At 53.1% G+C, this 14,151-nt stretch overlaps 1 protein-coding gene across 1 annotated transcript; it reads right to left on the bottom strand.

Annotated features, from left to right (window-relative positions):
• Positions 1-503: 503 nt before the first annotated feature.
• On the bottom strand, positions 504-2,081 carry LOC137809151 (uncharacterized). The gene has a single exon (XM_068610288.1). It carries the CDS (start codon positions 2,079-2,081, stop codon positions 504-506), a length of 1,578 nt encoding a protein of 525 aa, XP_068466389.1.
• Between the last annotated feature and the right edge of the window lie 12,070 nt (positions 2,082-14,151).

Genomic DNA, 14,151 nt, shown 5'->3' with positions numbered 1-14,151 from the left:
ATAACTTAGGCGCTAGAGCCCTCCAGGTAGTGGCACGTGTACGGTTAGATGTGAGTTGCATGCCTCCACGTGTCACCATCTGAGAGGGGCGCGACCAAGATAAAGGTGCACTCCGCGTCGTGAAAGGTACACACAGAAAACACAGACACCCACGTCTTTACTGATTGTGGTACGTTTTCGCACAAAAGCATAACAGAATTTTGACACACGCAGAGAATAGCATAACAGAATTCTGTTATGCACAAACACAGAGAGAATGAAAAGAGAATCAGAGAGAGAATCAGAGAGAGATTCAGAGAGACATTATTTTTGTTGGTGGTTCTGTGACCTAACTTGAGGGTCGGAGTGCAAACGGCCGCTAGAGGCGCCGTCTGTGTGTTTTGCAGGTTGCGTTTGAAGTTCCCGGAGAAGGTTCTAAGAGCAGTCTTGCAGATAGCACATTTGCCATAGGCGGGGTAGGGAAGCGACAAAGCAATTCCTTCACGTTGGAGTTGGCGACAGGATCACCCCCTTACCTCCACTTGATCGCCGGCGAAACCGTACAAGGAGGCCCCATATGGCCTCAGTTGTTCGGGGGACAGTTGTAACTTTTCAAAAGTCGGCCAAAACATTACATCTGCCGAGCTTCCTTCGTCGACCAGTACCCGGTGGACAGTCCTTCCCTCCGTGACAAGCGAGATCACAATAGGGTTGTTGTCGTGACGTACAACGTCCCTAAGGTCTCCTTTGGTGAACGTGATGTCCACGTCGGGTGAGTGATCCTCAAAAACTTCCACTGACATCACCGACCTCGCGTACTTCTTGCGTTGAGATGCAGTGCACCCTCCACCTGAGAATCCACCAGCTATGGTGTGTATCTCGCCGTGGACGGGCACCTCGTGCTGCTGTCCTTCATTGCCCGGTGGTTGGGAACCTGCTGATTGGCCCGCTTGCTTTTCCAGCAAGTAATCTTTCAGGAATCCACACTTGACCAACTCGGCGAGTTGGTAACCCAAAGCCAAACACGAGTTGATGGAGTGGCCAAAGCTCTTGTGGAACTCACACCACGTGTCTGGTTTTTCACCCAAAACCTTTTCTGTCGTCTTCTCAGGCACTTTGAGCCTGGCAGCGATATTCGGGATGGCGATCAGATCAGCCAACCCCATCACGAACTCATACCTTGGTGGGCGATTAGTCTCTCTGGGCCGCCCCGACCCCTTCCCCTTACTCTTGTTAGGGTCATAAGGATGACGCATCCTCTGGTCCCTCTTCTCCGCCGCTGCCTCCATTACTCTTTGCGGCTGGACCCTCGTCTGGGCGCGCGGCTTAGCTGGGGCCACGTTTCCCCTTTTCTCAGAGACTTCGCTTTCAGCGGCGATGTGAGCCACGGCACGTCGCCGGATTTCAGCGAACGTGGCGGGGTGACTACTGATAAGCGACTCACTAAAGAGTCCGGGCAACACACCCTTCTTGAAGGCATGTACAAACATTTCCTCGTCTTTACCTGGCAAGCGGACTATCTGAGCTCCGAATTTGTTCAGGAAATCCTTCAGGGACTCCCCTTGGTACTGCCTCACGTCGAACAGGTCATAAGACACCAATGGTGGTGCCTTGTTCACTATATACTGCTCAACAAACATCTTGGAAAACTGTTCAAACGTGGTAATGTGGCCAGTAGGTAAACTGACAAACCAATCCAACGCTGTCCCACTAAGAGTGCTCATGAACACCTTACAGTAAACCGCGTCCGACCCCCCCGAGAGCATCATCTGAGTGTGAAACGCCGTGAGATGAACCTCAGGGTCTTCCACCCCAGTGAAAGACGCCTTCACCGCCACTGTATTGGCTGGGACCACCGAGTCCATGATCTCTTGAGAGAATGGCATGGGTAAGCTACGTGGTGGGGATGGGGGTGCGGATTTGCTCCCGACCACGCGCTCCTCCCGTTCTTGAATAGCTTTACGCAGTTCTTCGTTGATCCTGTTGAGCTTCTCATTTTTAGCTTGCGAGGCCACCAGCGCCTCGTGCATTCTTTCTTGTTTAGAACGTGATGCAACCAGGTTCTCCTGCAACGTCCTCATCATATCCATCACCTGTGTCATGGACACAGCATCCTCATCTGTCGACGGCGCGACTGAACTAGATCGCGTTGTCCTCATCCTTTCTCAGCAAACTCAGCAGCTCAAAGAAACTCCAAACAAACGGTGAAAACTCCAGAAACCGACTGCGACAGCGAGCAGTCGAACAGAAAGCACCAAAAACTCAACAAACACGAACTATGGTTGGGAATCACCTTTTATACGGCCCCACGGTGGGCGCCAGATGATCCTGCCGGTTGACCTATCGTAAGAGCGTTGCCTCGTCACGAACCTCCTCACCAGCTTGACTCCACGTGGCCTTCAAGTCCACACCACAAAACACCTCTCTGAGAACCTGAAAACACAAGGTGGCGCCTCTGCGGCCAGTGGCGCTCCGACGCTCAAGTCAGTAACAAGAACACCCAAAAACTGAGAGAAAATATGCTCTGTAGAACCGTACTAAAGGCACACAACCCTAGCAATGAGCCGTAATCAAAACGTACCTCTGCAAATTCTGTTAAGTTTACCTTTATAGCTAGGTTTCTTCTCTCTCTAGGCCATTATGCTTTTGGACGCGTGGCTCGCATCCAGCCCTGCACGTGTCGCCATCTGAGTTGGGATAGCAGGTAGCACCCAGCCCTACACGTGTCATCATCTGAGCTAGGATAGCTTGAGCGTCATTTCTCTATTGCACCCAACCCTACACGTGTCATCATCTGGTGTACCGTCCTGGAAGTCGGAAGTGATGACGTGGCACCAAGCCACAGAGTAGGCGTATGGGTAAGGCGCCAGAGTGACAGAAGGGAAGGAAGTCGGGTGGTTCGTGTAATCGCCAGTTATTAAGTTGGCGCGCTCCGATCTTCAACATGCCAGGCGATCGCCCAGTTGAAGATGAAGTCGCCAGATGTGAACTCAGGCGACCAAGTGATTGGAGATCGCCGGAACAAAGCACATCGCCGAAGGAGAAGGTGGTGCAGATTATGAAGGCGGCCGGTGAGACCACAGGGAAGGTGTACGAGAGCACCCTAAACTCGCCCGTTCCAGTAGAGATCGCACTCTCAAAGTTAGCTATGCACTGGGCAGAACCATGCATAAGTAACTTAGCCAAAAGGGAGTCAGAAGCAGCGCCCAAGTCAAGGAGGCTCCAGATGGTGGCACGTGTACGACCGGATGCGAGCCACGTGTCCAGGTCTGTAACTGCCAGGAGAGAGAAAGTGACCAGGTATATAAGAGTTCTCAACGAACTTTCTGAGGTACGCACGTTTAGAATATACTCTTTACGCTTGCGAGTTCTAGAGCACACTGTGAGAGATAACATTGCACGGTTCCTAGAGATTTCTTGAGTGTTCTTGCTCTTAGTATTTGGTGGTGCTGTCACTGACTTGGGCGTTGGAGTGCGATCGGCCGCAGCGGCGCCGCTCTGTTCTTTTGCAGGTTCTTGAGGTGGATCTCGAAGAAGAACGGAAGCTTGAAGCGGTGCACACGTCGATCCTTTGACGAGGCAGTTTCCAGCGTTCTGGTCAACAGGCAGGATCATCAGGCGCCCACCGTGGGGCCGTGTAAAACTTGCTCCCATCCACAGCGTGAGTTCTTGGAGGTTTTCGAAGTTTTCTGCGTGGTTGTGTGCTGGTGCAACCATCGTTCGCTGTTTGCTTGAGATTCGTTCGGTGAATTCGCGTTTTATACTGTTCGTTTGGGTTTTTGATCGGCGAAGTGAGGTTTTCCTGCTGTTTACGCGTGATTTGTTCGGTGGAGTTGAGTTCTTTCGATCGTCTGGTTATCCGCGGGAAAAGCGGTGGTTTCTGGTGGAGTTGTAAGTTTGTTTGAAGGTTTGCGGTGTTTTTGAGTTTTCTTGCGGAGTTTCGCACAGTTTTTCCGATTGATCGCTGAGTTGATCGTAGCTGAAGTAAGTGTCGTTCGCTGCATTCTGTGATTCGCTGAGTTTCATGAGAAAAATGAGAAGCAATCGTTCAAGTCCAGTTGCGCCCGTCGCTGCTGAAGGCGCCGCAGCCATGACCATGGCACAGATGGCAGAGATGATGCGTTCGTTGCAGGCAACTGTGGAAGCCTCGCGCATAGAACAGGCGAGAATGCATGAGGACCTGGTCGCCTCTCGCGCCCGGAATGAGGAGCTCAGCAAGGTGACTGAGGAGCTGCGTCAAGCTCTTCAGGAGCAGCAAGGGCGTTCTTCTGCTGAAGAGGTTGCGCCGTCGTCGCCACCTCGTGTTTTTCCTATGCCTTTTGTTCAGGCGATTATTGACACGCCTATTCCTGCAAGCGTGGTTCCGGTTAAGGCTGTTTTCACTGGCGTGGAGGATCCTGAAGCTCATCTCACCACGTTCCATACGCAGATGATGCTGTCAGGGGGATCAGACGTCGTGTATTGCAAGATGTTCGTGAGCACGCTCCAGGGAACGGCGCTGGAATGGTTTGTGAGCTTGCCTAACGGTCACATAACCAGTTTTCAACAGTTCTCGAAGATTTTCGTCGAGCAGTACATCGTGAATAAGGCACCGCCCAGGGTGTCTTATGATTTGTTCGATATAAGGCAATATCAGAGAGAGTCCCTCAGAGACTACCTGAATCGCTTTGGGGCGCAGATGGTCAGATCGCCGGCCAAAGATGAAGAAATGCTGGTCTATGCGTTCAAGAAGGGCGTGTTGCCGGGACCATTCTGCGAGGCGTTGATCAGGGCACACCCCGCCACGTTTGTTGAGGTCAGGCGACTTGCGGTGGCCCACATCGCCGACGAAAGCGAAGTCGCCGAGAAGAGGGGAAGCGTGGCTCCCGCCAGGCCACGCGCCCAGACGAGGATCCAGCCGCAGAGGGTGCTGGAGACAGCGGCGGCCAGGAGGGATCAGAGGACTCGCCATCCTTATGATCCAAGGAAGAACAAGGGTAGGGGCCAAGGACGCCAGCAACCAGCACGCCGGGAATACAATCGCCCGCCTAAGCACAAGTTTGTCATGGGATTGGCGGATCTGATCGCCATTCCCAATATATCCGCGAGGTGTGCGACAAGGTGCTGGGACCAAAACCAGACGCCTGGTGTGAGTTTCACCAGGGCTTTGGCCATACAGTGGACTCGTGCTTAGCATTAGGATACCAGCTCGACGATCTGGTAAAGAGCGGGTTCCTAAATGATTATTTGCTGGACAGAAGGACGGGGGGTGCGTCGAGCTCCCAGCCAGCAGGTGCTGAAGCTCAGCAGCACGAGATGCCTACGCACGGAGAAATCCATACCATTGCAGGGGGTTTCTCAGGAGGTGGATGCACTGCATCACAGAGGAAGAAGTATGCAAGGTCTGTGATGACGGTGGATATGTTTGAAGACCACTCGCCGGAAGTGGATATCACATTCACCAAGCAAGATCTCCGGGATGTTGTGCCTCATGACAACGATCCCATAGTAATTTCGCTGATAACAGCAGGAAGAAAGGTCCACAGGGTGCTGGTGCACCAAGGAAGCTCGGCAGATGTGATGTTTTGGCCGACTTTCACGCAGCTAGAGCTGCCCCTTGACCAGCTGAGGCCCTATGGAGGGTGTTTGTATGGGTTCGCTGGTGACCAGGTGGAGGTCAGGGGGTACATAGAACTAAGGACGACGTTTACAGATGTGACGGGTTCAAGAACGGAGAAAATCAAGTACCTCGTTGTAAACGCTCCTTCAGCATACAACATCCTGTTGGGAAGGCCCACACTCAACAGGATAGGTGCCATACCGTCGACCCGGCACATGAAGGTGAAGTTGCCGTCCATGGAGGGGGTGGTTATCACCATCAAATCCGATCAGAAGGAAGCAAAGAAGTGCTATGAGAATAGCCTGAAAAACAAGAGATCCGTGAGTTACGTAACAACCACCCCGCCTCCTGGCGTGAAGCCCAGATCGAAGGTAACAGAAGAGACCGCCGGAAGGGACGTGGAGATGGTGGATGCTGAGCTAGGGGATGGGAATCCCGGTCTGGAAGAGGAAGAGGCAAGGAATCGCCTTGAGGAAGCGAGAGAACTGGGAATCGCCAGGGCGGTGATCGGCAGAGAAACCAGACCGAAACCCGTCGAGTAGTGGCTCGAGAGAGAAATCGGGGGAAAGATCTTGTTCCGTCCGGTTGACCGGGACGTCTTCGTGCGTGGCTTCAACCGTTAGCTAAGGACTCCTTCCCACTGATTGCCTGCGAATTCCTGCAAAAAAGAGGACAAAGAGGCGCCCTAGCGGCCGTTTGCACTCCGACGCTCAAGTCAGCCAGCAAGAAACACCAAAAAACTGTCCACCCACGTATCTGAGCACCGCGTATGGCACTCTGGGGGTGGTAAAAGAAACTGTGTATATGTGTGTGTGCTGTCTCCTTTAGGCAAAAATCTTCTCCGGTCACTTGTACGTAACCTTAAAGCACGGGCAAGCAACCAAAGAGTTTCTCATCCATTTGCCCAAGGTTCCAACCCTTTTTCCGACATTCCCAGCGCTATTTCAACTGCCCCAGCATTTAAAGCGCCTTAAAGCGCTTTTACACTCAAACGTAACGCACTCATTAAAGCGCTTAATTACGAAACGTAACGCATTTAAGACGTTGAAACGCTTGGGAGCCATAATAGTACCTGAATGCTAAAAAGGGAAACTGTATTGAATATCTTTAATTACCTGGCACCTGACTTGAGGGTGTTTCTATTCCGGCATTGCTGTCATACACGTGGAGGGCCTCACGACGCCTTGACCCCATCTGGGGGCGTTTCTGCCCATCTGGGGACGTTTCTGCGTGTGGGTCCTCCTGCTTGGGAGTGCTACTGCGCTAGGGGTGGCTTTTTGGGTGCCAACTCATGCCCCCAAGTATCTAGCCACTTACTCTGAGAGCGTATCTGCCTTCCTCTCACACCCTGCACCCGGTTATCCTGGGCGTGACCTTCCTCTTGGGTCGTATCTGTCCCGAAGGCGTCTCTGGGGCGGCAGGGGTACTTCGCGAGTCAGGCTGCCCTTTACTGGTACTATCACTATGGCCTTGGAGCCACCTTTTTCTTCTCTTTATCACTTTCCCGAGATATCGGGACCTGAGGCTTTCCCACGACGTCGCTCCCTCCATGGTCTTTCCTACCCATGGGTATCGGGGAACCACACCGTGATTGCCTTGTTTTTACACTGTTTAATCTGGGGACGCCCTCACCTGGGCGACGCCTTCACCTAGGCGACGCCTTCGCCTAGGCGACGCCTCCTCTTGGCGTCTCTACATCTGGGCGACACCTCGAGCTGACTTTGACTTTCCAGTCGTTGACTTTGACCTTGACTTAGTCAACGCCCTAATACGGGACGGTACACAAGCCCCCCAGTCTTAAGCCGAAGACTTGTCTTCAGCGCAAAGACTAAAGCCTTGCCCCCGCCATCCACGTGCCTTCCTGATGACGTGTCATTCTCTGCTGACTCAGCAAATTTTCGAATTACTGACGCGACATTATCTGAACCACAGGGGTATTCTTAATGACCGATTGGACATTCCCTGCAATGGGGATGATTACGCCTTTTGGGCTACCCTTTATCGCGTGCCACGTGGCCCATCGCGTGGCCCTCCTTTAGAGACCTTTGCGTTTCCCCTGGGCAATCGACCTTCTGACGCGTGGCCCGATCCTGCGGCCCTTAGTTAGCGCCTCTTGGGTTACGAAATGTAACGTTTAAGTTACCCCAAACCCCGCGCTCACTCTACTGTTACATTCATTCACTCTGCAATTCCGCACTGTTCATCGCCTTCAAAACCCCTTTCTCTGCAATCGCGATTCTCTCCTTCCTGCGCTCTCCTACTGCCTCCAAAGGTACGGTTTTTCCCTCCTTGATGATTCTCTTTACTGTATGAACTGCCTGGGACTGTCCATATTACCGCATTTTTATGGATGTTGCTTGTATGCTTCGTTATTCCTCTTGTTTCCCTTCGTTCTTTTGCGGGTAGGGCGCTCCTAGGGTTCTTCCATTTTCCCCTTTTCTTCTCTCCAAACCCCTTTTCTCTGAACCCTTTCTTTCTCTTTTGATCTTCAGCATTGGTGTTGATGGCGAAAACCAAGACCACCGCGCCTCCCCCGCTCCCCAAGTCTCATTATAAGGGCGAATATGACTGGGCCCCCGACGAACTTCTGGACGAATGTTCCCTCCTGAACTCCGTTGAGGACGTGGAGGCCCACAGGGGGGACCCTGCCCTCTATAACTTCAATGCTTTCCACAAGAGTCATGACTCCCAAGTCCTGGTAAGCCGAGTGCGACCTGGGATACCCGTTTGCGCGGACTCACGGGATACTGGGGGATGCGCTTTCTTCTTCCTCTACCAGATGGTGTTAAAAAGGGTGGGCCTGCGTCTGCCCCTAACTCCCTTCGAAAAAGAGCTATTGACAGAGATAAACACTGCTCCCGCCCAACTCCATCCCAACAGTTGGGCTTTCGTGAGGGGGTTCCAAATTCTCTGCGGCTACCTAGGAGTTCCCTCCTCTGTGGACGTTTTTCTTCACTTCTTCGAGGTAAAGAAACAAGGGAAAAGTCTCTGGATGAGCTTTTCTGGCATCGCCGGGCGCATCATCCTGACGCTCTTCCAGAATTCGTTCAAAGGCTGGAAGGGGAAATTTTTCAAGGTACGCGCGACCAAGCGCGATCCTACTATTCTAGAGGGCTTTCCCCTGTACTGGACAGACAAGCCCATAACTATGAAGCCCTTGGCTCTGGACGAACTTGCCCCGCCTGACCGGGATATATGCAAAGCCTTGGCGGGATTGGGAATAGTCTTTGATACCGCCAAGCTCATCGCGAACGAATTCAATGCCCATGGGCTTTCTACATACTTCGGTATCTGTTCTTGGCGATTTATGATGCATTAGTTGCTATGGTTATCTGCATTACCGCTTTTCACTGCACAATGTTACTTGCATTTCGCATCTCTTCCTGTATTGTGAATCCACATAACCGCTCCAGTGCTAATCCTTGTTGTTTGGCCTGTCTTGATGTAGGATCGGTGATGGGCACTTCCAAAAGAATAATGTTGGCGAAAGCACTGAAGGAGGCTCGTGCCGCCAAGGCAGGCGCCTCCTCCAACCCTGCTGCCAATCCGGCTCTCCCACCGGCTCCGTCACCGCCACCTCCCGTCACCGCTGAAGCTTGTTCTAGCCCATCTCCGGCGTCTCCACCTGGCTCCAAAGTGCTCCCGACTCCCAGTTCTCCTCCGCCTATCGTCGCCGTTCCCCTAGTTGCGGCCTCATCACCAGCTCCAACCCCTCTCGACAAAGGAAAAAGGGTTTTGGAGATTCTGTCAGATGATGAGGAATCAGAGGGCGTGGCACCCTTCAGGAGGAGAAAATCCTCGCGGGTTCCTCTTCTGGTAGAGACGCCGCCGCCGGGAGGGAACCCCTTCATGGACAACCCTCCAAGCGCAACCTCACTCCCTCCTATGATTCTTCAAGAGGAAAGGGGCGAAGGTGCCGAATCTTCCCCTCCTCTGCCGCCGCCAGAAACCGCCGCTTCCCCGGCTCCCGACGCTGCCGCACCTGACTTCATTGCCATTCCCCCTCCAATCATGCACCTGATGAGGGGTTTCAGTGGCGGGACTATGCCAGAAGGTACTGACATGAGGGAAGGTATGCCTTTCTATTTGGGGGCCTTCTTGGCGGTGGCTCTTGAATGGCGCTCCCAGGCCAGAAACGCTGTCTTGCAAACTCAAACTCTCCAGGCCTTGGAAACGAAAGCAACCACCCTGGAGGAGGAGATGAAGGCCGTGGGACGCCAGAACGAGGCTTATTGTTCCTCTCTGAAACAAGCACAAGAGTCCAGGGCAGAAGCTGAGAGGAAACTGGCAGAGGCCTTGGAGCTCCAGGCTGACTTCTACGCTCGTGAAGTTGCTCTCCAAGTACAGGTAGCGGGTCTTCAGGAATTGGTCAAAGCAGACGCGGAAACTCAAAAGGACCTGAAGGACCGTTGCTGTGAACAAACTGCCAAGGTGGAACGGATGGAGGAGGAAATGGCCACGCAGGCCAAAGCTATGGACCTTCTCCGAGTTGACTACGACAAACTGCAGGTCGAGGTTAGCCGGCTTCGTGTGGAGAAAGAGGCTCTGGAGAAGCAGGTGGCCTCTGGAGACGCCGCCATTGAGGAGCTGGAGAAGGAGAAAAATTCCCTTATCCAGGAGATGGCGGGCACCTTCGAGGAGGGGTTCCAAGAGGCCCTGTCCCAGGCGTCCTGCGAGAATCCTGGCGTCAACCTTTCAAACTGCGACCCCACACACCACGTAGTCGACGGGAAGGTCGTGCCCATGGATTTGAACGACTGAACTGCTGCCCCTCATCCGCCACCTTCCTCTTCAAGCTTAACTCTTCATTCTTTACCTTCGCTTTTTAATTTCATCTGCCAAAACTTGTAATTCTTTGAACTATCCACACTCTTGTTACTGATTCGGGACATTCGCATGGTTGTCCTTATTTCTTTTTCACATACGATTCCGCCTATGCGATCTCGTTCTCATCTTTTCCCTTCATACGCTTCAATTATTTTATCTGTATTCTGCCCGCTTCTCACACTTCGTTGGGCGGTTTGGTATGATGGGGTAAGGTCGCTCGCCAACCCTTACGCCCATGGAGAGGCTCACTAAGTGGCGCCGTATCGTCCACGGGACGTCTCTGATACCGAAAAGCTCTTTCTTTGATCTTTTAACACTCGGCGCCCACGCCTAAGGAGAGGCCTGCTAACGCAGCACCGTATCGTCCCCGGGTGTCTGAAACGCTGAGTGCTGTGGGGATTTTGTTCCCTCCATGGTCTTTCCTGCCCATAGGTATCGGGGAACACCCTGCCGGTGACTCGTTGGCGTTTGACGGTCTCGTCTCCCTCCACGGTCTTTCCTACCTGTGGGTATCGGGGAGGCGACGCCTGCAACTAACTTTGCTTTTCTCTGATTTCTTCTCCCTCCTCAGTCTTTCCTACCTGGGGGTATCGGGGAGGTAACGCTAGTCGGTATTTGGGTTGGCGACGCCCGCGACTTCTCGTCTGTCGTCGCCCTTTACGTCTTTCCTGGCAACGCCTCGGGCGTCACCTTTACTTCGTCATCGACCTTAACTCTTGCCTTGGTCAACACTTGATAACAGCGAAGAGCCCAAGGCTTTGTCTGTGCCATCCACGTGGCGCTCCTCGTATAGCTGATGGGACCTTCTGTCATTCGACCTGATCCACGTGGCGCTACTTGTATGGTTTGTGGGACATTTGGTCAGTTCATCAAGACCTGACTCCTGCTATGCCCCTGACTCATTTTCGACGGCGGATCGTACCCTTGGAAATTCTGTTGACGGGACATTTTCTGATTTAAACCAGTGGTGCCAGAGTCATCCTTTCATCTTCTGCCACGTGTATCGATCGTGCGGTGCATCCATTCACGTCGTTTGGCGCTCTAACCGCTTTATTTAACTCTTCAAGCTCTGAAACTATCTTCACCATTTTCTCACTCTTCATAACCTACTTACGTTCTTTCTTCTTGCACCCTTTCTTCTTTGTCGAAGGGCTGTTCTAACTGCTCCCCTCGCTCAACTCTTGCATTTCCAGCCATCTTGATCTTCTTAAAGAATGTCTTCTCACGATGCTTCCTCCAGGGTCCGTCCCCAAGACTTGTACCCTTGGGCCTCGGGCGAACTTCTTGATGAGTGTTCATGCTTGCTCTCCACCAGGGCCGTACGGGAACACAAAGGGGAGTTGTGTTCTTACGACCATCGGGCCTTCGCGAGGAGGCACGATGACGACATCGCTGTGCTCCCTTGCACTCTGGGGGAGCCAGTGTGTGGAGACGGACGAGCGGACGACGGGGTCCCTTTCTTTTACTTTTACCAGGTGGTGTTCAAGACCATCGGGGTGCGCTTACCCTTCTCCCGGTTCGAGAAGGAACTGCTGACGGAGATCAACGTGGCTCCAGCGCAGTTATATCCCAACAGCTGGGCCTTTGTCAAAGCCTTCGATGTCCTCTTTGGGTTTCTGGGTTGTGCACCCTCGGTTGACCTCTTTCTTCACTTTTTTGAGGTGAAGAGACAGAGACACCTGCCCTTTAATGGATCCTCTAGGCTCGTACTGTATGTCGAATTCTGACAGTTCCACAACCCAGCGTACCATTCTTCCTGCCACATCGGGCTTCTGCAGCACCTTCTGTATGGGGAGGTTGGTCATTACCACCACCGTGAAACTGTGAAAGTAATGACGGAGCCTCCTAGCCGAGAACACTACCGCCAGCGCCGCCTTCTCCAGTGCCTGGTACCTTGTCTCAGCTCCCTGTAAGGCTTTGCTTACAAAGTAGATGGGCTTCTGACTCTGGTCCTGCTCTTGTACCAACACAGAACTGATGGCCCTATCCGTTACAGTAAAATACAAACGGAGGGGCACGCCCGTTACCGGTTTGCAGAGAACCAGAGGCGTCGCCAGGTAATCCTTCAGTTTAACGAAAGCCGCTTCGCATTCCTCAGTCCATGCAAAGCGACTGTTTCTCTTGAGGCACTGGAAGTACGGGTGCCCCTTTTCTCCTCCGGCGGAAACAAACCTCGAGAGCGCCGCCATCCGCCCTGTCAACTGTTGAACCTCCTTTACCGATGTCGGACTCCGCATGGCGATAATAGCCGCACATTTGTCGGGGTTCGCCTCTATCCCCCTCTCGGTGAGCAGAAAACCCAAGAATTTACCGGCCTCTACCCCAAAAACACACTTCTCGGGGTTCAACTTGAGGCGGTATTTGGATATTGTGTTGAACAATTCCTCCAAGTCTGCCATGTGCTGCACCCTGTTCTGCGACGCCACCACCATGTCGTCTACGTAGGCGTATACGTTCCTCCCGAGCATTGGCGCCAGGACCTTGTCCATTAACCTCTGGTACGTGGCGCCCGCATTTTTGAGCCCGAAGGGCATCACCTTATAGCAATAACTGCATGTTTCAGTCATGAACGCAGTCTTGCTCTCGTCCCTGGGGTGCATCTGGATTTGGTTATACCCTGAGAAGGCGTCCAGGAAGCTTAACACTTTGCTGCCAGACGCGCTGTCCACTAGGGCGTCGATGCTGGGCAGCGGATAGGAATCCTTTGGGCACGCCTTATTCAAGTCCGTGAAGTCAACGCACATTCTCCATTTTCCGTTTGCCTTCTTCACCAAAACGACGTTGGCGAGCCACTCAGGGTACTGAATCTCCCTAATGTGGCCAGCACTCAGCAGCTTCTGCGTTTCGTCTTTCACCACCTGTTGTCGCTCCTCATTGAACTTCCTCCTTCTCTGACGCACGGGGCGGACCGTGGCGTCCATGCTGAGGTGGTGGCACAGGAAATCGGGGTCGATGCCCGGCATGTCCGAGGCGGACCATGCGAAGGCATCCAGGTGGCGCGAAATCACTTCCGCCACCCCTTCCCGTTCTTCTGGACTTAGCGTGCTTCCTAACTTGAAAGCTTTGCCGCCAATCTCCCTTTCTAGGATGTTGGCCGCGGGTTGCTCCCTATTATCATCATCGGCGGGCGCCGCTTCTTCTACGGGCGCCGCCTCTTCCACGTGTGCTTCCTCCATTGGCACATCTGCTTCGGGCATCGCCCTTTCTGCTATGGCCTCTTCCAGCGTCTGCCTAGCGGGCGTCGCCTCGATCATTGTTGCGTCCGCGCTCGGCGGACGTTCGTACACCATGAAAACGCTTCTCTTCGTCTTCAGGCTGTTTTCGTAGCATTTCCTCGCCTCCTCTTGGTCTGATCTGATGACTATCACCCGGCCACTGAGGTCCGGTAGCTTCATCTTCATGTGACGAGTGGAGGATATTGCACTCAGACGGTTTAACGCCGGTCTGCCCAGCAAAATATTGTAGGCAGAATTAGCGTTCATGACGAGGTACCGAATGCTCTCTGTTCGGGAGGCCTCTCCGTCTGTGAACGTAGTCCTCAACTCCAGGTACCCCCGGACCTCTATCTGGTTATCCCCGAACCCATACAAACATCCCGTATAGGGACTCAGCAGATCGGGGGACAACCGTAATTTATTAAAGGTTGACAGAAACATGACGTCTGCCGAGCTTCCTTGATCAACAAGCACTCTGTGGACCTTCCTTCCAGCCGTGACGACCGAGATGACAACGGGATCGTTGTCATG

This window comes from Phaseolus vulgaris, chromosome 2 (genome assembly GCF_000499845.2).
Source record: "Phaseolus vulgaris cultivar G19833 chromosome 2, P. vulgaris v2.0, whole genome shotgun sequence".
NCBI lineage: Eukaryota > Viridiplantae > Streptophyta > Magnoliopsida > Fabales > Fabaceae > Phaseolus > Phaseolus vulgaris.
Note: the sequence above shows the minus strand (reverse complement) of the source record. Positions and strands in the feature narration are given on the sequence as shown.